Below are 27,760 nucleotides of genomic sequence, written 5' to 3'. Positions count from 1 at the left end.
AAGGCTGGAAGGGTGTTACTGCCACAGATCAATACTGAACCATTGTTCTTCAGCAACAGGCAGGATATTTCTGGTTAATTACTAATCAGTAATACCTCCCTAGTAGCTACCTGAGTTAGTATATGTCTCACTGGGACATTTCTATCAATAGAAAAGCAGCATGGCTCTAGTGGAAAGGACACAGGCCTGAGAATCAGGACCTGGGTTCTAATTCCAATTTTACCAGTTGTCTGCTGTATGTCCTTGGACAAGTCATGTAACTTCTCTGTGTCTCAGTTTCCTCATCTGCAAAATGAGGATTCATTAATACCTGTTCTGCTTCCTATTTAGACTGTGAGTCCCACATGGGACAGGGACTTATCTTCCCACCCAAAGCCTGCCCTCTCCCTGACTTTCCCATCACTGTAGACGGCACTACCATCCTTCCCGTCTCACAAGCCCACAACCTTGGTGTCATCCTCGACTCTGCTCTCTCGTTCACCCCTCACATCCAGTCCATCACCAAAACCTGCCGGTCTCACCTCCGCAACATTGCCAAGATCTGCCCTTTCCTCTCCATCCAACCGCTGCCCTGCTGGTTCAATCTCTCATCCTATCCCGACTGGATTACTGCATCAACCTCCTCTCTGATCTCCCATCCTCCTGTCTCTCCCCACTTCAGTCTATACTTAATGCTGCTGCCCAGATTATCTTTGTGCAGAAACGTTCTGGGCATGTTACTCCCCTCCTCAAAAATCTCCAGTGGTTACCAGTCAACCTACGCATCAGGCGAAAATTCCTTACTCTCGGCTTCTAGGCTCTCCATCACCTTGCCCCCTCCTACCTCACCTCCCTTCTTTCCTTCTACAGCCCAGCCCACACCCTCCGCTCCTCTGCCGCTAACCTCCTCACTGTGCCTCGTTCTCGCCTGTCCCGCCGTTGACCCCCAGCCCATGTCCTCCCTCTGGCCTGGAATGCCCTCCCTCCACACATCTGCCAAGCTAGCTCTCTTCCTCCCTTCAAATCCCTACTGAGAGCTCACCTCCTCCAGGAGGCCTTCCCAGACTGAGCCCCCTCCTTCCTCTCCCCTTCCCCATCCCCCCAGACCTACCTCCTTCCCCTCCCCACAGCACGTATATGTTTGTACAGATTTATTACTCTATTTTACTTGTACATATTTACTATTCTATTTATTTTATTTTGTTAATATGTTTTGTTTTGTCGTCTGTCTCCTCCTTCTAGACTGTGAGCCCGTTGTTGGGTAGGGACCGTCTCTATATGTTGCCAACTTGTACTTCCCAGGCGCTTAGTACCGTGCTTAGTACAGAGCTTAGTACAGTGCTCTGCACACAGTAAGCGCTCAATAAATACGATTGAATGAATGAATGAAATGAGGCAGTGTTGCCTAGTGGAAAGAGCTCAGGTCTGGGAGTCAGAGTACCTGGGTTCTAATCCCAGCTCTGCTATTTGTCTTCACCTGGGCAAGTCAATTAACCTCTCTTTGACTCAGTTACCTCATTTGTAAAATGGGGATTAAGACTGTGAGCCCTATGGGAGATATGGATTGTGTCCAATCCAAATGGCTTGTGTTTACCCCAGTGCTTAGTAAGGTGCCTGGCCCGTAGTAAGTGCTTAATGAATACTATAAAAAAGGTCTGCGTCCTGTCCGATTAATTTGTATCTACCCCAGCACTGCCTGATCTTGTCTATCTCGCTGCTGACCTCTCGGGACCGTCTCTATATGTTGCCGACTTGTACTTCCCAAGCGCTTAGTACAGTGCTCGGCACACAGTAAGCACTCAATAAATACGATTGAATGAATGAATGAATCCTGCCTCTGGCCTGGAACAATCTCCCTCCTCATATCCAACTGAAAATTACTCTCCCGTGCTTCAAAGCCTTATTGAAGGCTCATCGCTCTGACTTGCTCCCTTTGTTCATTCCCCCATCCCAGCCCCACAGCACTTATGTACATGCCTGTAATTTATTTATTTATATTAATGTCTGTCTCACCCTCTATACTGTGAGATCGCTGTGGCCGGGGAATGTATCCATTATATTGTACTCTCCCAAGCACTTAGTACAGTGCTCTGCACACAGTAGGTGCTCAATGAATATGATTGACTGACAACACATAGTAAACATTTACAAATATGATAATAATAATATTTTCCTGATGCTATTCTGAGTGGTCAGCCCCTTATTCTACTAAACAAGTTGTGATGATGATTATGATGCTAATGATAATGATGGCATCTTCCAGCATAACGATTTGTGATTCTCAGCCTAGACTGATAACCTGCGCAAAAGAATTCATTGTAGTGATTCCCGTTGGGGCAGACCACTATCAAGACTGTGAGCTTGTTGTGGGCAGGGAACGTATCTGTTTATTGTTGCATTGTACACTCCCAAGTGCTGAGTATAGTGCTTTGCAAACAGTAAGCGCTCAATAAATATGACTGAATGAATGAATATGCATGCAAGAATTTTCCATAAAAAACAACCATGAAATTGACCGCACTGTAATGTCAGTACTGTAGTTAGTAACGGCACTGGAACTCCCATTCGATTCAGTCCTCTTCACTAAGCGCTTGGGAAGTACACCGGGAGCAGGAGGTCTGTTCCCTCTCTACCAGGAGCTTGTACTCTAAGGGAAGAGACAGTCACGAAAGATATTTACAAATAGAGGAATAAATAAATAATTGAATGTACACTTGACTGAACATATATACACAGGTGCTGAGAATGTGTAAATAAATGTGCTAGAGGTGGTTATTAAGTTGATACAATTTAAGGTGTTAGGAATTAACTGGGAAAAGGTTTGTTGGAAAGGTAGGATTTGGGAAAGGCTTTATACACATGGAGTGTTGTATTGGAACAGGGAAGGAGGTAGTTCCAGCCTAGGGGAATTGCATGAGCATTCATTCATTCATTCAATTGTATTTATTGAGCCCTTACTGTGTGCAGAGCACTGTACTAAGCACTTGGGAAGTACAAATCGGCAACATATAGTGATGGTCCCCACCCAACAACAGGCTCACAGTCTAGAAGGGGGAGATAGACAACAAAACAAAACAAGTAGACAGGTGTCAATACCATCAAAATAAATAGAATTATAGCTATATACACATCATTAATAAAATAGAGTAATAAATATGTACAAATATATACAAGTGCTGTGGGGAGGGGAAGGGGGTAGGGCAGAGGGGTGATGGGAAGGGGAGGAGGAGGAGGAGAGGAAAAAGGGGGGGCTCAGTCTGGGAAGGCTTCCTGGAAGAGGTGAGCTCTCAGTAGGGCTTTGAAGGGAGGAAGAGAGCTAGTTTGGCAGATGTGTGGAGGGAAGGCATTCCAGGCCAGAGGTAGGACATGGGCCGGGGTCGACGGAGGGACAGGTGAGAACGAGGCACAGCGAGAAGGTTAGCCGCAGAGGAGCGGAGTGTGCGGGCTGGGCTGTGGAAGGAGAGAAGGGAGGTGAGTAGGAGGGGGTGAGGTGATGGAGAGCCTTGAAGCCGAAAGTGAGGAGTTTTTGCTTATTTGAAGGTTGATAGCAACCACTGGAGATTTTTGAGGAGGGGAGTGACATGCCCAGAGCGTTTCTGTAGAAAGATAATCTGGGCAGCAGAGTGAAGTATAGACTGAAGCTGGGAGAGACAGAAGGATGGGAGATCAGAAAGGAGGCTGATGCAGTAATGAGCAAGGAATGGGTGCAGGAAAGTCAATATCAAATTATAGGTATAAAGTCGGTTTTAAGGAATGAAAAGAATGAGTTGGGGATAGTGTATGTAAGAAGGGGAGAGTTGGTGGAGAGTTTTGAAATTGATTGTGAGGACTTTTTGCTTGACGCTGGGGCAGGATGGTGGGGGAACGTGGATATTGGAAGCCATGGACATATTTGAGGAATGGAAATATGTGTTCTGAGAAACAACATGCAACATAGCCCCATATAACAATAGGCTGTTTCCAGGGTAGAGACCTCAGTAACCGCTGCAGTCTTTGATGATCTGTGACATTACCAGGGATTTTCAGTCCTAAAATCAGGACAAAAGAGCCCCCATTGTCACTTTAGGAGTGCCTCAACACCAGTCAGCCTCCACTGGGTCCTAAAAAAATCTAATCAAATAAAAAAAAATGGTACTTGTTAAGCACAAAGCATTAACTAAGCTCTGGGGTAGATACAAGCAATTCAGGTTGGACACAACCCCTGTCCCAGGTAGGGCTCACAGCCTCAATCCCAAGTTTATTTAGATGAGGTAATTGAGGCACAGAGAAGTGAAGTGACTTGCCCAAGATCACACAGCAGTACTCCATGCTGCTCTCCAGTTCTCCTCTTCTTCTAACTTTGGTTTTGGGGTGACCCAAAACTGCTCCCCAAGTCCCTGCACCTCTATCAATGCCATTGTTCTATGGCTAAAGTCACCCTGAAGTCATCTGGGTTAACCTAACACCCACCTGCCAGGGCAGGCTACAGGAAGCTCATGGCTCACGTTCTTCTCCCCCTCGGAGGCAGGAGCCTCGTTCCTCCAGAATCCTACCTGCTGGACTCCAAACCTTTAGGGAGCCCCTCTGATCCTTCCCCGTGCCCTGTGTCTGTCCAGAGTCCAAAGTATAAGCTCTCCATGTGTCCCGCTCTCCAGGTCCCCAGATTGTTTCCCCTTGCCTCAAGATGGCCAAGGGTCTTCTGTCCCCAATCTGGCCCCTCTCTCTGTTTGTTTCAGCTCAGATTTCAGCAAGGGGTACCACCAAGTGACTCCCCTGCTTTCTCCTCCTCTCGTAAATGTGGGGGCCAGTGAAACTAGTTGTCACACTTCCATGGGAACCAGCTATTTTTCAGGATTCCTGCTGAAACTGTCGACCACATAAGACACCTTAGGTGATCCTTTTTGTCAGAAATCTTCATCACTAATAGCATAGCCTCAGCAGGTATTCCCTTTCTTCTGGTTGTATCATCATCCCCTTTTGCCTCTTCCTGTAGTGAGGTGTGGGCCAGGCATTGAGAAGAACATCATATTATCAAAGGGTAGGAAATGGGAAATGACAACAAAAAGATTATTTAATGATAAACAGTCCTTGAAATTCTTACTGTAATTACAGGCACTGTAATTCTTTAATCAAGTCTGGTCTGTTAATATTTTATGTATTTTCAAATGGTTGCACTAAAGAATAGCAAATACTGTCCCCAGCACATTTATCTCTTTCATTTTGGTGTATTTAATGTGTGTCATGTCAGTAAAACAATAAGTTGAGTACCCTTTATATAAAACAGCGAGCAAAACAAGATTTTTATAAGTTCTCACCATGGTGAGCACAACAGTAGCAAGATTATTGGACATTCATTTACAAAACAGAATTCCAGTTCCTTTATGCAGTCAGAAAGTGTTATTTAACAGTACTTTATCATTTCCCAGTTTTCCTAATGTAATGACTTCAAAATTCACAACACTACCCGGGTAGTTTAAGTTTTAACAGGCTTATTCCAGTTCAACTGCTAAACAATTAACTTTGGGTTCACTATTGTAAATGTGAGCTGTTCAGTGATTTGACTCCATTTAGTTTAATTTGACTTGGGTGTCAGTTGGGTTTATTTTTGTCTGTTTCCCAGATTCCATTCGTCCAGTAAGTTTAGAAAGAGAAATTCATGTTGTTTCTTGCACAATTTATCAGTTTTTGGTATATGAATTATTCAGAAAAGAAACTACATAAAGAAAAGATTAAATTATCACATTATAGTTAAAGTTGCCTTCTCTGGCATTTAACCTGTTGAAAAGCCCCAATAACAGATATTTCTGAGATTGCCCAACTCCAGGGAACTCCAGTGTCTACCAACACTGTTGTATTGTCCGCTCCCAGATGTTTAGTACAGTGGTCTTCACACAGTTAGTGCTTAAAGAGAGCCATAAAGTAAGTGCTTAACAGAGACCATAATTTATTTTGAATACTATTGATTGACTGACTAATTTGTACCTTGCATGGCAACCTCAGGTCAGCATCTGAGGGAGAGTATTTTAACTAGGATATGTTTTGAGTCCTCCTTGGATAGTGGGAAGAGGCACACAAGATTTCTCTTAGCAGGACCGTCTTGAGGAGCAGAAGGTAGCTCCTCAAGATGTAATGTATTTCAAATGGTTACCCTAAAGAATAGAGATACTATCTCCTGCACATTTATCTCTTTCATTTCGGTGTATTTAATGTGTGTCATGTCAGTAAAACGTAACATGAGGGCTCTTTTATATAAAACAGCAAGCTCAGTCCAGCATCTGAGGGAGTGTATTTTAACTTGGATGTGTTTTGAGTCCTCCTTGGATAGTGGGAAGAGGCACACAAGATTTCTCTTAGCAGGGCCATCTTTAGGAGAAGGTAGCTGAGCAGCTAAATGTCTACTGATTCAATTAACAAAGGGTAATAATAGTAATTAATAATTAGGGTATCTGTTAAGTGCTTACCATGTGCCAGACAGTGTTCTAAGGACTGGGGTAGAAACGAGATAAACAGGTTGGACACAGTCTCTATCCCATATAGGGCTCACAGTCTTAATCCCCATTTTACAGAAGAGGGAACTGAAGCAGAGAAATTAAATGACTCAGCCAAGGTCACACAGCAGGCAAGTGGCAGAGTGGATTTAGAACTCAGGCTCGGGGCTGGGATTAGAACTCATGGCCTTCTGACTCCCAGGCCTGTGTTCTAGCTACTAGGCCATGGAGTAGTCTAACACTTTCAGCCACTGGAAGTGAAATGCATTTCCCATTGCCAAAAATCCAGATTTAAACAGGACCAGAGTTCAAGTAATCGTTAATCTCCCTCTTGCCCCTCAAGCCTGTAAGATCATTGTGGAAAGGAAATGTTCCTACCAGTTCTGTTATTTGTTATATTGTACTTTCCCAAGTGCGTAGTACTGTTCCCTGCCCACCCAACCCTCAACCCCACTGCACTTATGTACATATTTATAAATTATATATTATAACTTATTTATATATATTGATATCTGTTTCCCCCTTTAGACTATAAGCTCACTGTGGACAGAGAACATGTCCACCAACTCTGTTGTATTGTACTCTTCCAAGTGCTTATTACAGTGCTGTCCACACAGTAAGTGCTCAATAAATACCATTGATGATGATAATATAAATATATAGCTATAGATATACACAAACATACATATATTCACAAGTATGGAGGTTTGAATAAAATCTATAAGTGATAAGAGTGGCTTTAGGAGCAGAGAAAAGACACCTCAAATCTTCCTGCAGCCAGCCTCAGAAGGAAAGAAGGAAAACTAGATTCCACATGATTCCCTTGGCATTCTGGGTGATTTTCTGAAAATCAAGGGGTAGTACCGATGATGTTAGGGCTGAAATTTGGGGGTTTGTTTGTGGAGGTTCACAAAACTCACTCCTCCCTAGATAGGAAAAGCCAAGGGCTTTAGGACTCATTTGTCCACTCCTGCATTGGTTTTGGGGATTATTTCAGCTGGAAGAAGGCTGAGAAGTAAGGGGATGAAAGATGGAAGAGGAGTCAGGATATGAAACTGAAGGAGCAGTCTGAGACAGGAGGAGAACGAGAGGATTCCTGTGCTGATGAAACCAAGACCCAGAAGAGAATGGTCCAGAGTGTCAAAGCAGCCAAAAAAAAATGGAGAATGGCTGAAGTAGAGCCTGATGTACCTAGCTATGGGAGTTAACAGATGATCTTGGATAATGCTCTCTCAGAGCAGTGGAGGACCTCCAAATCTGATTTCAGTGGATTGAGAGGAGGGTTATTGCATGGAAAGTGAAGACAGCAGGTCATACAACCCCTATGAAGGGTTTAAACAGAAATAGTAACAAGGAAATGGGACAATAACTACAGGTGGCTGTGGGTGAGCTATTTTACTATAAAGAAGACTGTAGAACATTTGACAGCAGAGGAAAAGCAGCCTCCTTACAGTAAGAGGTTGGAAATAGCAGTGAGGGATTGATATTTATTTATATTATACATTTTATATTATAAATGTAAATAAATACAAATATATTTATTTTTATATGAATGTCTATCTCCCCTTCTACACTATGAGCTCACTGTGGGCAGGATATGTGTATGCTGTATTGTTATATTTATTCTCCCAAGTGCTTACTGCAGGGCTCAGCACACAGTAAGCACTCAATAAATATGATTGATTGAGGGAAGGGAGGAGAGTGGGAGCAGTTGTTTTCAAGAGGTGAGAGAGATATGGATAGAAGAGGTAAATTTAGGACAGCAGATGGGAGTCATCTATTTGAGTAATAGCTGGGAAGGAGAATAGTAGCATGGTGAGGAGGTGATGGTCTTTGGGGAGTTCAAGTCTGAGAAGTGTTCCCCCATGTAACAATAATAATAATAGTATTTGTTAAACACTTACTATGTTCCCAGCACTCTACTAAGCTCTGGAGTAGGTACAAGGTAATCAGGAGCCACATGGGGCTCACAATCTAAGTAGGAGGGAGAACAGGTATTGAATTCCCATTTTGCTGATAAAGAAACTGAGGCACAGAAGAATTAAGTGAGTTACCCAAGGTCTCACCACAAACAAGTGTTTTAGCCAGGCCCTCAGACTCCCAGGCCCATGCTCTTTATACTTGGTGTTTCTCTGAATTCTGCCAGATGTTTCCAGGCCAAATGGTAAACTAGTACCTACTCAAGTGTTATTCATTCATTCAATTGTTTTCATTGAGTGCTTATTGTGTGCAAAGCACTTTATCAAGCGCTTGGGAGAGTACAGTATAACATCAGACACATTCCCTGCCCAAAATATAATAATAATAATGGCATTTATTAAGCACTTACTATGAGCAAAGCACTGTTCTAAGCACTGGGGAGGTTACAAGGTGATGAGGTTGTCCCACGGGGGGCTCACAGACTTAATCCCCATTTTACAGATGAGGTAACTGAGGCACAGAGAAGTTAAGTGACTTGTCCAAAATCACACAGCTGACAATTGGCAGAGCCAGGACTTGAACCCTTGACCTCTGACTCCACAGCCTGTACTCTTTCCACTGAGCCATGCTCACAGTCTAGAGGGGTTAGATAGGCTATTTGTAAATGAGGAATAAAGAGGAAAACTTAAAGATAAGTGATCTCCACAGATGCACCAAATTTAAGAGATAATCCAGGTTGTTAACCATCCTCCTGGTTGAATCAGAACCCTCCTATCATCAATGTCATCTCTCATGCCCCTCTTTTTGAAAGGGGGAGGGACATTTGAGGTCACATTGACTGGGATGATTGGAAGCACTCGAACTGAAAATTCCCATCTGCCTTTTGGGTAGGAAATACCTCCATCCTCCTTGCCACTTCCTTCAATACTGTGGCATCTTTTTCCATCTTCCCTCTCCCTCCTTTTTCCATTCCAAGTCCTCCAGTTTGATTATTCCAATGTACCTACCAGAGAAGATGTTCTGGGAAGAGAAATCAGTAGTCGTTAAAATAACAATAGAGTTAGAAGATATATACAGGGTAACGCAACCAAAGCAATCACAGCACATTTACCACAAATGAATCATTAGCTTATTGTTATGCTTTATGGTCTCTCCACTTTGTTCTTTCTCTAAACTGTATTTGCCTCTGTTATCATGTAATGTAGTTCATGTATCACAAACAGATCCAGAATATGAAAACATAGGGGGAGAAGAGGACCAACAGCAAGGAGATAAAAAGCCCTAGCTGGTGGCAATTTTTGAGCAGTGCATTAGGGTAGTTAGAGAGGGGAGAAAGAGATGAAACTATCACACAGGGAGTTATATTGTTCTTGTTCTCCCTTCCCTGTAGATTGTGAGCCCCATGTTGGGCAGGGACTGGGTTAAATCAGCCTATATTGACTCTGCCCCAGAGCTTAGCACAGTGCATGGCAATAGTAAGCGCTTAACAAATACCACAATTATTGTTGTTGCTATTATTATCATTACTATCATTATTATTATTATTATTATTATTTATCATCATCATCATCAGTCGTATTTATTGAGTGCTTACTGTGTGCAGAGCACTGTACTAAGCGCTTGGGAAGTACAAATTGGCAACATATAGAGACAGTCCCTACCCAACAGTGGGCTCACAGTCTAAAAGGGGGAGACAAAACCAAACATACTAACAAAATAAAATAAATAGAATAGATATGTACAAGTAAAATAAATAGAGTAATAAATATGTGCAAACATATATACATATATACAGGTGCTGTGGGGAAGGGAAGGAGGTAAGATGGTGAGATGGAGAGGGGGACGAGGGGGAGAGGAAGGAAGGGGCTTAGTCGGGGAAGGCCTCCTGGAGGAGGTGAGCTCTCAGTAGGGCCTTGAAGGGAGGAAGAGAGCTAGCTTGGCAGATGGGCAGAGGGAGGGCATTCCAGGCCCGGGGGATGATGTGGGCCGGGGGTCGATGGCGGGACAGGCGAGAACGAGGTACGGTGAGGAGATTAGCAGCAGAGGAGCGGAGGGTGCGGGGTGGACTGTAGAAGGAGAGAAGGGAGGTGAGGTAGGAGGGGGCGAGGTGATGGACAGCCTTGAAGCCCAGGGTGAGGAGTTTCTGCCTGATGTGCAGATTGATTGGTAGCCACTGGAGCCCTCTGTCTCCACAGAAGACCTCCACACTCAAGCATAATTTGAGCTGCACTACCAAAAGCAACTGTAACTGAGGCTTGCCTGGATGATGAGTGAGAAGCTCAGGACTAATTTCTCAGACCTGTTCCAGGGCTGGCTTTTTGCCCCATGCCCATATAGACTAGGCAGAACTGGAATCAGACAGATGTCCCACAGGAGTGGGAAGTGTGGCCTCTACCGTGACAGTTCATGCTTAAATGGAAATAATAATAATATTGGTAGTTGTTAAGCACTCACTCTGTGCCAGGCACTGTACTAAGTGCTAGGTTAGATACAAGTAAACCGAGTTGGACATAGTCTCTGTCCCACATGGGGCTCACGATCTCAATCCCCATTTTACAGATGAGGTAACTGAGGCCCAGAGAAGTGAAGTGACTTGCCCCAGGTCACACAGCAGACAAGTGGCAGAGCCAGGATTAGAACCCATGACCTTCTGATTCCCAAGCCTGCACTCTATCCACTATGCCAACAAGTGCCACTAATAGTGCATCTCTACTGTAAGATGGGGCATTCACTCAGTCAATCGATCAATCATTTATTGAATACTTATTGTGTGCAGAGCACTGTATTAAGCGCATGGGAGAGTACAATATAACAGAATTGGTAGATGCATCCCCCGCCCACAATGAGCGTACAATCAGTAGTATTTATTAAACAAGTGCTGTGTTAAAACACTATTTTTAGTTCCTGCCCTCAAAGAACTGTCAAACTAAAGGGAGTTGACCAGGTCATTTATTGTCACTGAGTCAACTACCAAGGTAACTACCTTCGAGACTGTAAGATCGCTGTGGGCAGAGAGCTTGTACTCTATTATATTGTACTCTCCCAAGTGGTTAGAACAGTGCTTTGCACATTGAGTACTCAATAAATACAATTGATTGAAAATTCAGTCATTCAGCCGTCTATGTTATTATCTGGATATTTCAAAGGAAAATCTTATTTATCCTGAATTTGTATGGATATTTGTCTCAAATCTGCATTTCCCTCTGCAGGTGAGAATTGGGTTTTTAATGGGTTAGAATGCAGTGAAGAGAAATGGTTGCAAAGCAGCCCACCATAAAATTCTCCAAAAAGTAAATATTTTTGATAAAGAAAGCCAACATATGCAATATCGTGCTTTGTGCTCAATTTCCCTTTAGGAATACATCTCATTTCAGCACAAGAAAGAAATATCATTTCGTTGGCTCAGATCAGCATGTAATCAGCTTATCCTGTAGAACATTTATCAGAAAAATAGCCAAGTTCCTTCAGAGAGAAGGCTTGAAAAATATTGCAGTCTTGTTTCTGTTTTTTAAAGGGGAACGTAGAGCCTAGGCAAGCCTAATGGAAATCATTTGACAGTTCCAAATATGGAAAATTCTCTCTATTTTGTATGCTACAGCTTTCTTTCACCTTTTAAGCATCAAACTAACTCCAGGTTCAAGGTTGGTAGATCTAATTTCAGTCGTCACCAGACTTGGCCATTTTACACTGTAAAATTGGGTCAAACTGAGTTCACTTTACACACACACACACACACACACACACAAAACACACGCACACGTGCACACACACACACACATGCACACTCTCTCTCTGTCTCTGTCTCTCTCTCTCACTTGAAAACTAGATTGTAAACTCCTCGACGGCAGGGCTCATGTCTACTGACTCTGTTGGACTCTCCCAAATGCTTAGTGCAACACTCTGCAGAGAATAAATGCTCTAGAAAGATTATTGATTGACTGCATATTCCTCCCTCTGGGTTGCCCCAACTCTGCACTCTCAGATATTCCTGTGCGAGCAGGCAAAAATACCAGAACATGGGGGAAATGGCTTAGGTTTTGAGCAGCAATGGCAGAAGAAGAGAAAATCCCCTAGAGAGCATAGGAATTGGAAAAGGGAAAATACCCCACTTGACAGAAGCAGGGAAGGTATCTGGGGAGGGCAGCTCCTGAAATAATAGTAATAATAATAGTTAAGCACTTATTATGTGCCTTACACTGTACTAAGCACTAGGATAGATACAAGATAATTGGGTGTAACACAGTCCCTGTCCCACACGTGACTCATAGTCTAATGGGGAGGAAGATCAGGTATTAGTCCCCATTTCACAATTGAGGAAACAGGCACAGAGATGCCCATGGTCACATAGGAAGCAGTTGGTGGAAGCAGGATTTGAACCAAGCTCTTCTAATGCCCAAGCCCGTGCTCTTTAACTAGGCCATGCTGTTTCCTTGGAAGAAGGAGCAGAATGAACCAAGTTGGAGTAGGTCTGTAGGATCATGTTCCATCTCCCATGAGAGTGTGGTTGAATTCAAAACAGCTATCACTATATCCATGCTTCCCCTGTATGTGACCCCTCTGGTTACCCTGGCTCTTGAATCTGTATCTGGAGAAGCAATTCCTTGACCTTGAGAAGCAGTGTGGCCTAGTGGATAGAGCACGGACCTGTGAGCTCGTTGTGGGCAGAAAATATGTCTGTTTGTTGCTATATTGTACTCTCCCAAGTGCTTAGTACAGAGCTTTCCAACAGTAAGCGCTCAGTAACTACAGTTGAAGAAGAAGAAGAAGAAGCACTTAGGTTCTAATTCTGCCCTTGCTGCTTGTCTGCTCTGTGACCCTGGACATATCACTTCACTTCTCTGTGCCTCAGCTACCCAGTCTGTAAAATGGGAACTCTGAGCCCTATTTGAGATAGGGACTGTGTCCAATCTGATTAACTAGTATCTACCCCAGCATGTAGTACAATGCCTGGCACATTGTAAGCACTTAACCTAGAGAAGCAGCATGGCTCAGTGGAAAGAGCCCGGGCTTTGGAGTCAGAGGTCGTGCGTTCAAATCCCGCCTCTGCCACTTGTCTGCTGTGTGACTTTGGGCAAGTCACTAAACTTCTCTGTGCCTCAGTTACCTCATCTGTAAAATGGGGATTAAGACTGTGAGCCCCACGTGGGACAACCCGATCACTTGTAACTTCCCCAGCACTTAAAACAGTGTTCTGCACATAGTAAGTGCTTAAAAATGTCATTATTATTATTAACAAATACCATAAAAAAGGTATTGAATCCCCATTTTGCAGTTGAGAAAACTGCACACAGTAAGCGCTCAATAAATACGATTGAATTAATGAATGAATGAGGCACAAAAAGGTTAAGTGACTTGCCTAAGGTCACAAAGCAGTTAAGTGGCAGAGCTGGGATTAGAATCCAGGTCCTGTGGCTCCTAGGTCCATGCTCTATGCACTAGGGCCACATCATTTCTCATCATCTTCCCTGGGTTGAGTTGCTGATAGGTGTCCCAATCTAATTAACAAGTGGACTGGTACCAGTTCTCTCAACTGATGCAACTGAGTCAGTGTCACCCAATTTAGGCAAACTGCCTTGTTTGGATAAGAATAAAGCCTTGAGAACCTGGGAGGATTGCAGGGAAGCGGGAAGGAAAATGGGATAAGGGACAAGATGCATTTCAAAAGCAGCAGAATCTGCGGAAATATGAATTAGAGGCATATGTTTTCACTCCATTTCCAGAGTCCAGATTAAGTGAATGGATTGCATTTCTGAATCCAACTGACCCAAATTTAGTGGTCAGCTTTAAAATCCGGAGGCTGGAAAACCTAGTCTTTCCCTGTGTGTTATAAGTCTAGTAGGACATGTAATAAAGCTGATGGCATGCATTCTGGTTTTCCATGTCAGTGGTACTAGAATCAAACTCTTCAATGAATGCTGAGTACTGAACCTTTCTTTCTGAAGAAAAATTAGAAATGAAAATTTCCCTGCCACACACAATATTTTGAAGTGAGAGAAATGATCATGTCCCACTCTATTGTGATATACAAGTCTGAGGCATCAAGTTTTAAAACAAACTGAAAATGTATTGTCTTGCAGTTGCCCAACCTTCTCTATGCCTGTGAATCCTGGTCCTGCCATAGAAAGCACATCTAAGCTTTTCCAGAAGTTTTATCAGCTTTACCTATGGATCATAATTAGCACCAAATGGCAGGGCAGCTCACCAGCAGTCAAAACTCATCCCTCAGTGGGATGGATGAGAGAATCGATGATAGCAATCAGTCAATCAGTTGCATTTTATTGAGTGTTTACTGTATCCAGAGCACTGAACTAAGCACTTGGGATAGTACAATATAACAGAGTTGGTAGATATGATCAATCAATCATATTTATTGAGCATTTACTGTGTGCAGAGCACAACACTTATGTACATATCTGTAGTTTATATTAATGTCTGTCTCCCTCTCTAGACTGTAAGCTCATTGAGGGCAGGGAATGTGTTTATTGTTATATTATACTCTCCCAATCACTTAGTAGAGTGCTTTGCACACAGTAAAAGCACTCAATAAATACAATTGAATAAATGAATGAATACAATATTACAGAATTGGTAGACATGTTTCTTGCCCACAAGGAGCTTACAGTCTAGAGGGGGAGGCAGACATTAAAATAAATTACAGAGAGGGGGAACAGTAGAATATAAGGATAGATACAAAAGTGCTCTGGGGTTGGGGTGAGTATCGAAGGACTTACAGGATCCTTATAGGTGACCCAGACAATTAGAAGAGTCTCTACAACCACTCTATGGTGGACTGAAATGGGGCTCCACACCTTTGGTAGTTCCATTTATGAAAAATTAAGTTTGCATGTATGGCCGAAAAAACCAGTGAGTGGCCAACACTCCATTTCCTCCTGAGTGGCATGTGGATAAAGATTGTCTTTTGCTAGGCTGGTGTTCTTTCCCCTTTCTGCTTCTGCTGCTGTGTTCTAATGGGAGAAATGTTTGCAATTAAAAGTGAGAGGTTTAAGCAAAACTCCATGACATGTTTCTATAAAAAGAAATGTGAAACATTTCAAAGGAGAATCAATTTGAAGTTATGGCAGATAGTGTTTTACAAATTTGGCTGCAATTCAACAGTGAGTGAATTAATCCTCAGGAAATGAATATTCAGAAATCATTATAAACCGAAAGGTGGGGAAAGGGGAAAGCAGCATGGGGAATCCAGTTTCTCATCAACCTCCCAGCCCCTCTTTTAGACCGTGAGCCCCCTGAGGGGCAGGGACACCATCTGATTGCTTTGCACCCAGGAGGCCCACAATAAATATCCTCAAATCAATCACTCAGTGGTATTTATTGAGCACTGACTGTGTAAGCACTGTACTAAGTGCTTGGGAGAATACTAAATAGGAGACAAAAAGCCTTGCCATCAAGGAATTTGCAGTCTAGATTGAATGAATGTACAGGACATTTAGGTGCTATAATTGATGCATAATTATTGTTTGAATGCAGGTTTTTGTCATTCAAGTAAGTATCTGTGCCTCCACCACATAACCAGCCATTAGTTTCCTATGTGCATGAGAGACACAGATAATTGAAATAATAATAAAAATAATAGTGGTATTTGTTAAGTGCTTACTATGTGCCAGGCAATGTACTAAGCACTGGGGTAGAACATAATCTAGTTGAACATAGTCCCTATCCCATGTAGGGCTCACAGTCTTCATCCCCATTTTACAGATGAGGGAACTGAGGCACAGAGAAGTAAGTGACTTGCCCAAGGTCATACAGCGGACAAGTGGCCAAGCTGGGATTAGAACCCAGGTCCTTCTGACTCCTAAGCCTGTGCTGCATCCTCTAGGCCTTGAAGGACAACAATAGCACACAGGCCAACCTCTTCTTCAACAAACTGAAAGGTATTGCTTTCTACATGCAAAAGTGGTCAAGGATCTTGTCTACCATCTCTGCTATAGTGTACTCTCTAAGGTGCTTAGTACAGTGCTCTGAACACAGTAAACACTCGATAAATAATGATTGATGGATTGTTGGAAAGACTGGGGTGATTCTGAGGCAGATTTATAAATATAAAATAAGCTATTCCCAATTAGCAAATGCAGCAAAAGGACATCTTTGCCTGCACTCTATGTGGAATGGAAGGTCAGTTGTAGACATGGAAAAGATTTCGGCCCCCGCACCCTCCAGGGTCACACCTGGAGAATTTCTAGTACTGTACCAGTCTTGGCTACAGGAGGGAAAACAAAGCAGAGACATACCCATTCCATTCCTTACTTGGGCATTGACTAGCAAGTGGAAGGCAATCTGCAACGTCAAAACTCACCTGTGCTGGATAGCAGCAGTATGGGAGAGAGTCGAGAATGGAGACTCACGTTTACTGCGTGGAAGAAGGCAAAGGTAAACCACTTCTCTATTTTTACCAAGAAAACTGTCTGGATACACTGCCAGAATGATTGCAGATGGAGGTGAAATGTTCTGGGAGAGATGTGTCCATGGAGTCATTATGGGTCGGAGACAACTCAACAGCATAAAGATTTCACCATCAGCAGTTATCTTTAAATCCAGAGAACAATTTATATATAAGTTCCCTGAGAGCCACTCTAATGTACTCCCTCAAGGGTTTGCAGCATGGCTTTGTGGAAAAAGCACGGGCTTGGGAGTCAGAGGTCGTGGGTTCTAATCCCAACTCTGCCACTTGTCAGCTGTGTGACTTTGGGCAAGTAATTTAACTTCTCTGTTCCTCAGTTCCCTCATCTGTAAAACGGGGATGAAGACTGTGAGCCCCACTTTGGACAACCTGATTACCTTGTGTCTACTCCAGCACTTAGAACAGTGTAATAGTAAAAGCTTAACAAATACCAACATTATTATCATTATTATTATTATTATTATTTGGTTCAGTGCTCAGCATACCATAAGTACTCAACAACTATCATTGTTTAAACAATAGATTGATTTACTTGGACTTTTGGGGATTTTACTTAATATTTTTCTGCAGATCACATCTTCAGTTTAAAGAGAAATGGAAGGTTAATTGTTCAGTTTCCCTTGGAATAATTCATCCATCTAGGACAAGTTCTCAAAGTCAAGCCCATTATGGGTCTGCTAGCCAGATCTGCTTTGGTTATGTTCAAACACAGTTGACCCATCAACCACCCTTCCCAGGAACCGGAATACAATGTTGGTTTCATGACAGTTCGGCCAATTTTGCTCTACGAAATGTTAATCAAGTGAAATCCTTCAAGATGATCCCATAAAGCTTCACTTTATGCTCTCAGCTGACTGTGTACATAATTTAAATTACAAAATTGCCAGATCTTCAGAGCAGGGGGTGGAACTGGGGAAGAGGGAGGTGGGACTTTCCATGAAGCTCAGGAGTAAGGAACTCCGACTGACCGTGGAGTTCTGCAGGGTTTCCTCTGCTATCCCTGCTCATTTTCCCAGCCTCTGTAGCAGGGGAACCAGGAAATCATTTTCCTCTGCTGCCCCGACACATTTTCCTTGGTTCCAGAGCAGGTGGGAAAACACATTTTCCTCTGCTGTCCAGGCTCATTTTCCCTCCACAGTCCTGGCCCATTTTCTGAGCTGATCCGTACAGTGGGGTAGGAAGAGCTGCTGTTGCCACCACTGCTGTGGTCTGGACTGCAGGAGGACGGGGAGCCAGCTGGGCTTACTCCCTAGGGCACAGAGAGCTCAGGAAGGTTTGTGCTGCCCAAGATCTGTCTCCCCACAGGGTGGGTGGAGGAGACAAAGTGAGAAGCCTTTTGTTTGTTATCTTTTTATTTTTTTAAAAAAGCAACAAAAACCGTGCAGGGCCAGCAGTGGTACGAGGCAGAGGTGGGGAGAGAACTGCAGTCATTCTGTGGTCTAGTGAGGCCATGCGCAGTTTGCAGGCACTAGACTGGCATCAGATGGTGTCATATGACTGGAGTGAGGGTTTGGCAATGCCATACTGGACCATAGTTCAGCCTCTTCATCCTGGGATTGGTAGAGTTGCTAGGCTGCTCAGGCAAATTAATAAGTCAACCAAATGCTTCATTTGCTAATCTCAGGTCAGTCACAGAGTCCAATGTTTGTGTCAGTTGCCTTCTATCAGAAAGACTCGAATACGTACTCACATTCTTGATGGAAGGTAAACTCTCCAAATAAAACCTTGTAGTGCAGTAACTGGGGGAGAACTCTAACTTCCCAGCCCTGATTCGTGCCTGTCTCTTAACACAATCGCCAGAGAGCTGGTTTACCAACAGGCAAGGTTTTCAGAAAGACTCATTCATCCTCACTCTTGGGCATAATGCTGTATGAATCTTAGTCTTTTTACATTTAAAAATGACCAAACCCTCTATCATTTTCTAAGGGAGGAGGAATAGGTATGTGATCTCTTGCTGGGGACCATAAGTTATGTCTTTAAAGGATAAATGTTATAATGTTATATATGTTTCCATATATTCTTGTTAAGCTGGCTGAAAAATATTTGTTGCTGCTTTAAGTATGATACAGAATAATATTAGGATAGAATATCAGGATTGAATCACTCCTTTGAATCAATTTACATTAGTGTTCATTGTCACTAAGTATCAATGAGGTTTGTTCAGATGGAATGTTGTGACTTTAAGTAGTTTTAAGTCTCATACTTCCTAAATGTAAACCTGCTCTCACTAAGATTTAGTATTTCATGCATACTGCAGGAATGTGGCATTTTTGCAGAGAAAGTCTTTTTAAGTGTTCCTTTCTAAAGGGCTCAAGGGAAATAAGAAGCTGATGGTACTGAAAATTAATGCTGGGTGATTTTTGAGGGGCTTGTGTGCTGTTTGGGGGCTGTTCTTGAGTTTACCACCTTTTCATGCATTATGTGTTGCTTTTTTTACTTTATCCCCTTCTAGTGAAATCAGATGAGTTACAGACAATCAAGAAAGAATTAACCCAAATCAAAACGAAAATTGATTCCTTGCTAGGGAGACTGGAGAAGATTGAAAAGCAGCAGAAGGCTGATTCAGGTAGGTGGCAATGATCTGCTCTCATAGACAGGTTATTATAAGGCAAATTAGAGCAGGACAGTACTATCAGTCAAACTGACTACCCAGGTAAGACTGGAAATGATGCAGAGATTTTACTGTACCCAGTGGAATTTGCGGTAATAAGACCAGAATTTAGGTGAAGCTGGTTTCTCCTCCACTGAGTATCAGAATCTGAAAAAGTTTCCGAGCCACCTCCAACTCTCACCTTTATTAGCTAGAATTTAAGAAATAACATTTCATGGAACAGAACTTTTAGATGAAAAGATACACACCATTAACTGAATTAGTCTTCAGGCAATTTCATTATAAATTCTGCAGTAAGGATCTTCTAAGTTATTGTTTCAGAATCATAATTCAGATCAGCATCAAACACACTGTATTGAGTCTTGCCCGGGGTGGTGCTGCAATAAGACCTTTCCAAATCAAGTTAAGAAAGCACAGTCCTTCCTACCATTCGATGTTTATGGTCTAAGACAGACTCGATTGATATAGACGATTCATGCAACTTCATACAACTGAACAAATGTAGCAGTACCCTAAAAAAAGAATGACTTTGTGCATCCCCCCTGTGCATTTGGTCAAAGGGGAGAGGGGAGTTACAGGAGCAGAATTTTTAAGATCAGGACCAATAAATTAATTGCTCCCTTCTTCCCATTTGTCAGGGGGACTACATCATTGCAGGGGGGCCCTCAGGTATAGTTCAGATTCCAATCAATCTTTTTCTCAACCATGATGTTTCCATCTATTGCCTCGATCTAACTTGACTCCTTTTCCCTAATTCAAGGACCCTCCTTCACCTCTCTCCTTAGACCAAATCTTTACCCAGGGGTGATCTAATGCCACCTAATCAATCAATGATATTTATTGGGTGCTTACCATCTGCACTGTACTAAGCTTGGGAAGGGATTGTGTCTCCCAACTGTACTGTATTGCTCTTTCCCAAGTACATAGTTGAGTGCTCTGCAAACAGTAAGTGCTCAACAAATACCATTGATCAACTGGTGTATTGAGAGTACAGTTCTACAGACAAGTTCCCTACCCACAAGGACCTTATAGTCTAGATGGGGAAACCAAACCACTGTTCATAGTCAATCATTCAATCATATTTATTGAGCAGTTACAGTCTGTAAAGCACTGTACTAAGTGCTTGGGAGAGTATGATACAACAACAAACATCCCTGCCCACAACGAGCTCAGGGAATGTTTGCCCTGGAACAACTCGGCAGTCGCATCCATCCCCCCTTTTCCTCCCTCCCCCCAACCCAATACACACACACACACACACACACACACACACACACACACACACACACACACATATGCACGCGCGCCCCCCACCCCCCAGCTCCAGGCTCTGTATAAAGGGACTGTACATGAGAAGCAGCGTAGCTATGAGAAGTAGCTTGGCTTAGTGGCAGAAGCACAGGCTTAGGAGTCAGAGGGCACGGGTTCTAATACCGGCTCCACCATTTGTCTGCTATGTGACCTTGAGCAAGCCACTCAACTTCTCTGTGCCTCAGTTATCTCATCTGTAAAATGGGGATAAAGACCGTGAACCCCACATGGGACAACCCGATTACCTTGTATCTACCCCAGTGCTTAGAACAGTTCTTGGCACATAGTAAATGCTTAACAAATACCATAATTATTATTATTGTTATTATTACAAGGAGAAAAGATTGGGAGACTGGATGTCCCATAATCAAATGAAGGGAAATCAAATCCCCGAGAAGCAGCGTGGCCTAGTAGCAAGAGCAGGGGTTTGGGAGTCAGAGGACCTGGCTTCTAATCCTGGCTCCCCAACTTGTCTGCTATGTGACCTTGAGCAAGTCGCTTAACTTCTCTGGACTTCAATGATCTCATCTGTAAAATGGGGATTAAGACTGTGAGCCTCACGTGGGGCAACCTGATTACTTTGCATCTCTCCCAGCACTTAGAACAGTGCTTGGCGCATAGTAAGCGCTTAACAAATACTACTATTATTATTATTATTAAATCCCTGGGCAAGACCGCCCAGCCTAGGTTCCCGGAACCATCCAAGTCAGACAGCATTCACATCAGACTGGCAAGATGGTACTACCAACCACTTGGTAGTACCAACCAACTCTAGAACCAACTCAGTGATTCTAGAGCTCCCCAGACAACCTGGGGATATGGCAAAAAGGGTTGAGCTGGGGCTCTGATTAATCTCCCCAGGATACATAGAGGGACTTTTGTACCTTCTCTAACAGTGTTAAAGTGTCAGCCGATCACTCATTGTTCCCCTGGGCAGCATAATGTGTGGCTTGCATTACTTCCCACTGGACACTGGATTCGATTCTTCAGTCCAGCTTCTTCCTAGAGTATACTCAGCCCACTACCCATGGGATACCACCTTTCCCCAGCCCCTTCTGAGAGACTTCTGACGGACTCTGCCTGGGCTCCCTGGAGTCTGTTGTATCAGGACTGCGGCAAACAGCAGTGCATGAGACTGTTTGCCACTTTATTCTTCAGCTGGCACATGGTGAGGAAAAGGCAGGGATCTAGAAGGAGCTGAATAGCACACTGGCAGCTCAGTAAATTAAATTCAAGTTTTAAGGTAGGATTTCTACGTACCCAATAGCTGTATTTTTGCCAACTTAACCACTAACTTTAAGATCTGGAGTGTGTGAGCCCTTGATTGTTGGGCTTATTCCAAGCAGAAAATGTAATTCTTTCCTATTGCGGGATAAAGTTAAAAGTGAAGTAGTTCTATTCCCCAAAGGATAAAGATATATTTAGCCATGTCATTCATTCATTCATTCAGTCAGTCAGTCATATTTATTGAATGCTTACTGTGTGCAAAGCACCTTACTAAGCACTTGGGAGACTACAGTATATATCAGACACATTCCCAGTCCACAATGTGCTCACAGTCTAGAGGGGGAGACAGACATTAATATAAATAAATAGATAAATAAATGAATAAATAAGTTACAGGTATATACCATATGTCATTACCATGTCATGTTTAACTAAATAATTTAGCTATACATGTATTTATATATGCTGGCAACAGTCACATGAAAAGGTTGTTCTAGCAAACATCATGTGATGCCTAAATTAATATTCTCTTTTGATAAACCTCTCATAAAAGTCACAACAGCCTTTGCAGTAGAAGTCTTTGGTAATTAATTTGCACTTCAATTTAAAGGATTCTGATGAACATATTTGAATATTAATAAAAAGAAAGCTGTGGTCCTTGTTGAATGGCATTATTATATCCTCCTCCATGTAACTCTTTTTAAGAGTGGAAAGCTGTGGGTGATAAATCAGTATAAATGCTGTAGTAAACTCCAAAATCTGTCCTCTCTTTATGTGAGAAGTTGTCACTTGCTGTTTTATTTTCTTTTAAATTTTCCAACCAGTGGAAGGAGCAGAAGCCTGAAGTCACTGCCCTTGGAGGCTGCTCTATCTCATTGCTATGTATTTGTAGCAATTCCCCATAGTATTTTCCCCATAGTATTTTCTGGGGAACATTTGTGACTTTTCAATGGGTGCATTTGTGAATGGTGGCATTGGTGAATTTTAAATTATTTGTTTGATGCTTTGCCATTTTCTATATTTTCTTTCTAATAGCAAATGTCAAAAGCAGTTTATGGATGGGTTCAGTCCTGTGCCTCTCCATCTCTCCCTTTCTACTGGAAACTCCCCCAAGGCATGGGCCAAATCTCCATCCTCCTTAGTAACTCCCCACAGCACCAACTACAGTTTCATTCATTCAATGTGCTTTGCACTTTCTGTATGCAAAGCACTGTAGTAAGCGCTTGGAAAGTACAATTCAGCAATAGAGACAATCCCTGCCCGCACCGGGTTTACAGTCTAGAAGGGGGAAGTTTGTGAGCTGACTCCCAGCCTGATGTAAATTGACCAACTTCATGGATGTTTCAATAATCCCACACTCTCATTAAAGACAAGATGCTACTTTTGTTCACTTTATTGGGGCCAGAGCTAGTACTAAGAACAAATATGATTAAAATACATTATTTAAACAAAACACTCCTGTTGGATGTTTTTGTTCCCCCTGCTTTTGTTATATATCTTTTGAATCACATCACTCCCTTTTTCAAAGGTTGTCTATAGAGAGAATTGTCCTTCAGACTCTAAAATGACACCACCATTGATGATGAAATTTACCCAGGGGTGAATTTGTGGCTGATAAGATCATCATACACACATTAAGACAGTCCTTTTTTGAGGTGTCATACTTCTCGATTGCCATGCCAGGTACTATTTTTGCTTTTGCCTCCTTGTCTGGCTTTCCTTAGAAAGTTTCAGCTCAAAAAGTGCTACTTCCTACTAGGTTGCAATGCACCATACTGGTTTTTCTGCTTCCTTTTTTTTTTAGTGGTATTTGTTAAGCGCTTACTATGTGCCGGTCACTGTTCTAAGCTAGCTAGGGAAGATACAAGGTAATCAGGTCCCATACATAGGGCTCACACTCTTAATGCCCATTTTTCAGATGAGGTAACCGAGGCACAGAGAAGTGAAGTGACTTGCCCAAGGTCACACAGCAGATAAGTGGTAGATCCAGGAATAGAACCCAGGTCCTTTAGACTCCCAGGCCTGTGTTCTAGCCACTAGATCACGCTGCTTCAGGTGACTCCCAGTTTTCAGCTGGGATACAGCAATTGTCTGAGGCCTTGTTTTCAAGTAGAAGATGATGTTACCAACAGTGATACTGCAGCCATGGGTGTGAATGTCTTTAAAAAAGCACCTCTTGCACACTTGAACACTTTATCCTTGAAAATACAATAGGAAACTTTTCCTGGCTCCTGGGCCCATGCTTTTTCTCCCCATTACCTTAGTCCTCTTGTAAATGAAAAGTTTAATAAAGCATTCCCAAGACAGGCCTTGGAGTTGTAAAGACTTGATCCTGGTCATTGTTTGGTTTATTGTGATCAATCAGTAAATCAGTCCATCACAGCAGTGATTGCCAAAAGCATGCATTACCAGAAAGTTGAAAGTTGTCCTTTTGTTCTAACTTGCATTGGATAATAATAATAACAATGGTATTCAAGTGCTTACTATGTGCCTTTTAGACTGTGAGCCCACTGTTGGGTAGGGACTGTCTCTATATGTTGCCAACTTGTACTTCCCAAGCGCTTAGTACAGTGCTCTGCACACAGTAAGCGCTCAATAAATACGATTGATTGATTGATTGCCAGATACTGTACTAAGCACTGGGGTAGATACAAGCAAATCGAGCTGGACACAGTCCCTGACCCACGTGAGGCTCACAGTCTCAGTACCCATTTTACAGATAACTGAAGCACAGAGAAGTGAAGTGACTTACCCATGGTCACACAGCAGACAAGTAGCAGAGCCAGGATTAGAACTCAGGTCCTTTGACTCCCAGGTCTGTGCTCTATCCACTACACCATGCTGCTTCTTGTGGATGGAACTGATTTTTCAGATTTCAGTTGGATTCAAGAATCTTTGATTAGATTTTGAGAAAAACCAGCCCTCTAGATGGTTTCAAGTTGAAGTCTATATTCACAAACACTACACAAGGAAATTACTTAGCTCTGTTTAATAATGTTCCTCCTTTTCTATCAGCAATTTTTCAAATATCTGCTCAATTCACCTCCACAAATGATTAAATAACAATTAATCCTGTCAGAAAAGTTTATGGCTATCTTAACCAGTTTTCTAGATTCTATTAATGTTAATGGCATAGCAACAAACTCAATTTAATAAAAAGAATGCCCCAAATATCGATCTCCCAGAATCAATATATAGTTCAGTGCCTTCAATTATAGACCTATCACCAAAGTAGATTCTGTGTATTGTGTTTCGAAGCTATAATTAGTTGTGAATAGTTGAGTAGAGGTGTTGAAGCTGAATTGCAAACTATTTCTTAGCTTAGTTTTATAAAATAATAATCACAGTGTTACAGAAAACAAAAGAAAATTTACCTTCCCTGCTTATTATCCACTTGTTTATTAATTCTCACTGTTTCACTTGAACATGTGTTCTTCACTAGGGAGATTACTTAATACCTGCACTTATAAATTTTCTTGTAGTTACTCAAAACTTTAAGAAACTTTTCTAGTTTAGACATCTGAAAGTAGGGGCACATCACCACATGTTTTCCTACTGTTTAGTAAGATCATGTTGTGTCACTTTGTCTTGTCGAAGGGTTATTTCTGCGTGATACTAAAAATAAGAGAAGCATAATATTTTAAACAAGACCAAGTGATTTTTTCAGTTCTTCAGGTCACAAAATATTTTATACTGAAGGGATTTCAACATTGTTAGACTAAAGATCCAGAGCAGGAGTTAGGAACGACAAAAGAGTGTCATCTGAAGTTTCAACAAACCAAATCTAATCTGAGTGAATCTCACATGAATTTGAAAATTTGAATTTGAGTGGTCAGAAACAGGATTGGTAAGGAAAGGGTGGAGTGTTTGACCAAAAGAGCTTCTCATCCATTCTACATTGTTTGCGCATAAGATGATTCCTTGCTGCCTATTCTACCTGAAGGAAACTACTTATGAACCCAAAATCGTTATTCCAGTGAACCAGATTATTTTAGGGAATAGGCAATTCTGTTGGTTTTCATTCATTTCCTTTGGTGGATCTTCTCTTCATTCATAAGGCACAGCATCTCCTTCCAGATAATGACACTCTTTCTGGGGTGGCCAATATTCATTCATTCATTCAATCATATTTATTGAGTGCTTTCTGTGTGCAAAACACTATACTAAGCACTTGGGAGAGCACAATATAACAATAGAAGCAGTGTGGCTTAGTGGAAAGGGCATGGGCTTGGGAGTCAGAGGTTGTGGATTCTAATCCCGGCTCCACCACTTGTCAGCTGTGTGACTTTGGGCAAGTCACTTAACTTCTGCCTTAGTTACCTCAGCTGTAAAATGGGGGTTAAGACTGTGAGCCCCACGTGGGACAACCTGATTACCTTGTATCTACCCCAGCACTTAGAACAGTGCTTGGAATATAGTAAGTGCTTAACAAATACCATCATTATTATTATTATTATAAACAGACACATTCCCTGCCCACAACGAGCAATAGTACAGAAAGGATAAAAGATATGTTGTGTAGAGTGACCTCTGGGTATTCACTCTGGCTGGAGAAGTACAACTACCAAGCAAGGTCTGTTGCTTGGGCACCTGCACTGGTTTTTCCTCTACATAAGGAATCCAGTGGAAATGCCACAATTTGGCTTTTGACCAAGAGAGAGCATAACCTGGTTTTATTGGCGAGGTGCAATGAGCCACACCAAAACACACCCCTTTTGTAGGTCTTGCAAAAGCATTTGACATCATCAATAATGTGTCAGACCACAGCTGACCTGGTTATCTTATATCTACCCCATCGCTTAGTACAACGCTTGGCACTCAGTAAACTCTTAATAGAGAAACAGCGTGGCTCAGTGGAAAGAGCGTGGGCTTTGGAGTCAGAGGTCATGGGTTCAAGTCCCAGCCCCGCCAATTGTCAGCTGTGTGACTTTGGGCAAGTCACTTCACTTCTATGTGCCTCAGTTACCTCATCTGTAAAATGGGGATGAAGACTGTGAGCCCCCCGTGGGACAACCTGATCACCTTGTAACCTCCCTAGCACATAGAACAGTGCTTTGCACATAGTAAGCAGTTAATAAATGCCATTATTATTATTATAATAAATGCCACAATTATTACTACCAATAGACCTGGACACTGGAAGCATCAAAGCAATTTTGGGTGTCCTGGGAAGTTCTTCAAAATCCTTGGTCTATTCCACAGTGGTGTCGCTGGTTAAATCAGAGTTGAAGATGTTCTTCGTGACCTTTGCTTCAAGCTCCTCATGGGTAGGGATTGCATGTACCAGTTCTATCATACTTTCCCACGTACTCAATGCACAGTAAGCACTCAATAAATACCATTGATGATTGATTGATTGATCATCAGAGTAAGGCCCAATTCTTTTCAAACTATTTTATGCCTCCATATTGAGAATTGTGATCCACCAGGAAACTGCCAACTCAACAGGCAAAGAGCATGAGCAAAAGTTTTCCGGGCAACCCTTCCAGAACTGTAATATCCTGAGAAATCTGCTTTGGATGTGCTCTAGAACAAGCATATTCAAGAATACATGCACATGATTACGAGCTGCTTGCTAGAGTAGGCACAGTACCTACGTACTGACAATATGTTTAAAGAGGATATGTCCCAGCCAGCAACGAGAAAACTCTCCACAACACAGAGCTGAACGCCACCTCAAATTCAGTTCCCTAAGCAGTACTGTATTCTACGATGCACAGACAAATAAAGTAATAGAAAACCAGATCAAGACAGGCAGTCAGTCAGTCTGGAAGATTGAGTGTGGAAGCAAGGATACTTTAAACTACATACCAGTTTGAAAATCTG

At 42.4% G+C, this 27,760-nt stretch overlaps 1 protein-coding gene across 11 annotated transcripts in view; it reads left to right on the top strand.

The window, feature by feature from the left end:
- Positions 1-27,760, top strand: part of RALYL (RALY RNA binding protein like) — a 670,673-nt gene that overhangs the window by 610,025 nt on the left and 32,888 nt on the right. For all 11 annotated transcript variants that reach the window (XM_038745780.1, XM_038745790.1, XM_038745787.1 and 8 more), the window contains one exon: positions 19,238-19,351. In XM_038745780.1, coding sequence (XP_038601708.1) covers positions 19,238-19,351 — 114 coding nt within the window. The remainder of the gene's footprint in view (positions 1-19,237; positions 19,352-27,760) is intronic.

Source organism: Tachyglossus aculeatus, chromosome 4 (assembly GCF_015852505.1).
Source record: "Tachyglossus aculeatus isolate mTacAcu1 chromosome 4, mTacAcu1.pri, whole genome shotgun sequence".
NCBI lineage: Eukaryota > Metazoa > Chordata > Mammalia > Monotremata > Tachyglossidae > Tachyglossus > Tachyglossus aculeatus.
Note: the sequence above shows the minus strand (reverse complement) of the source record. Positions and strands in the feature narration are given on the sequence as shown.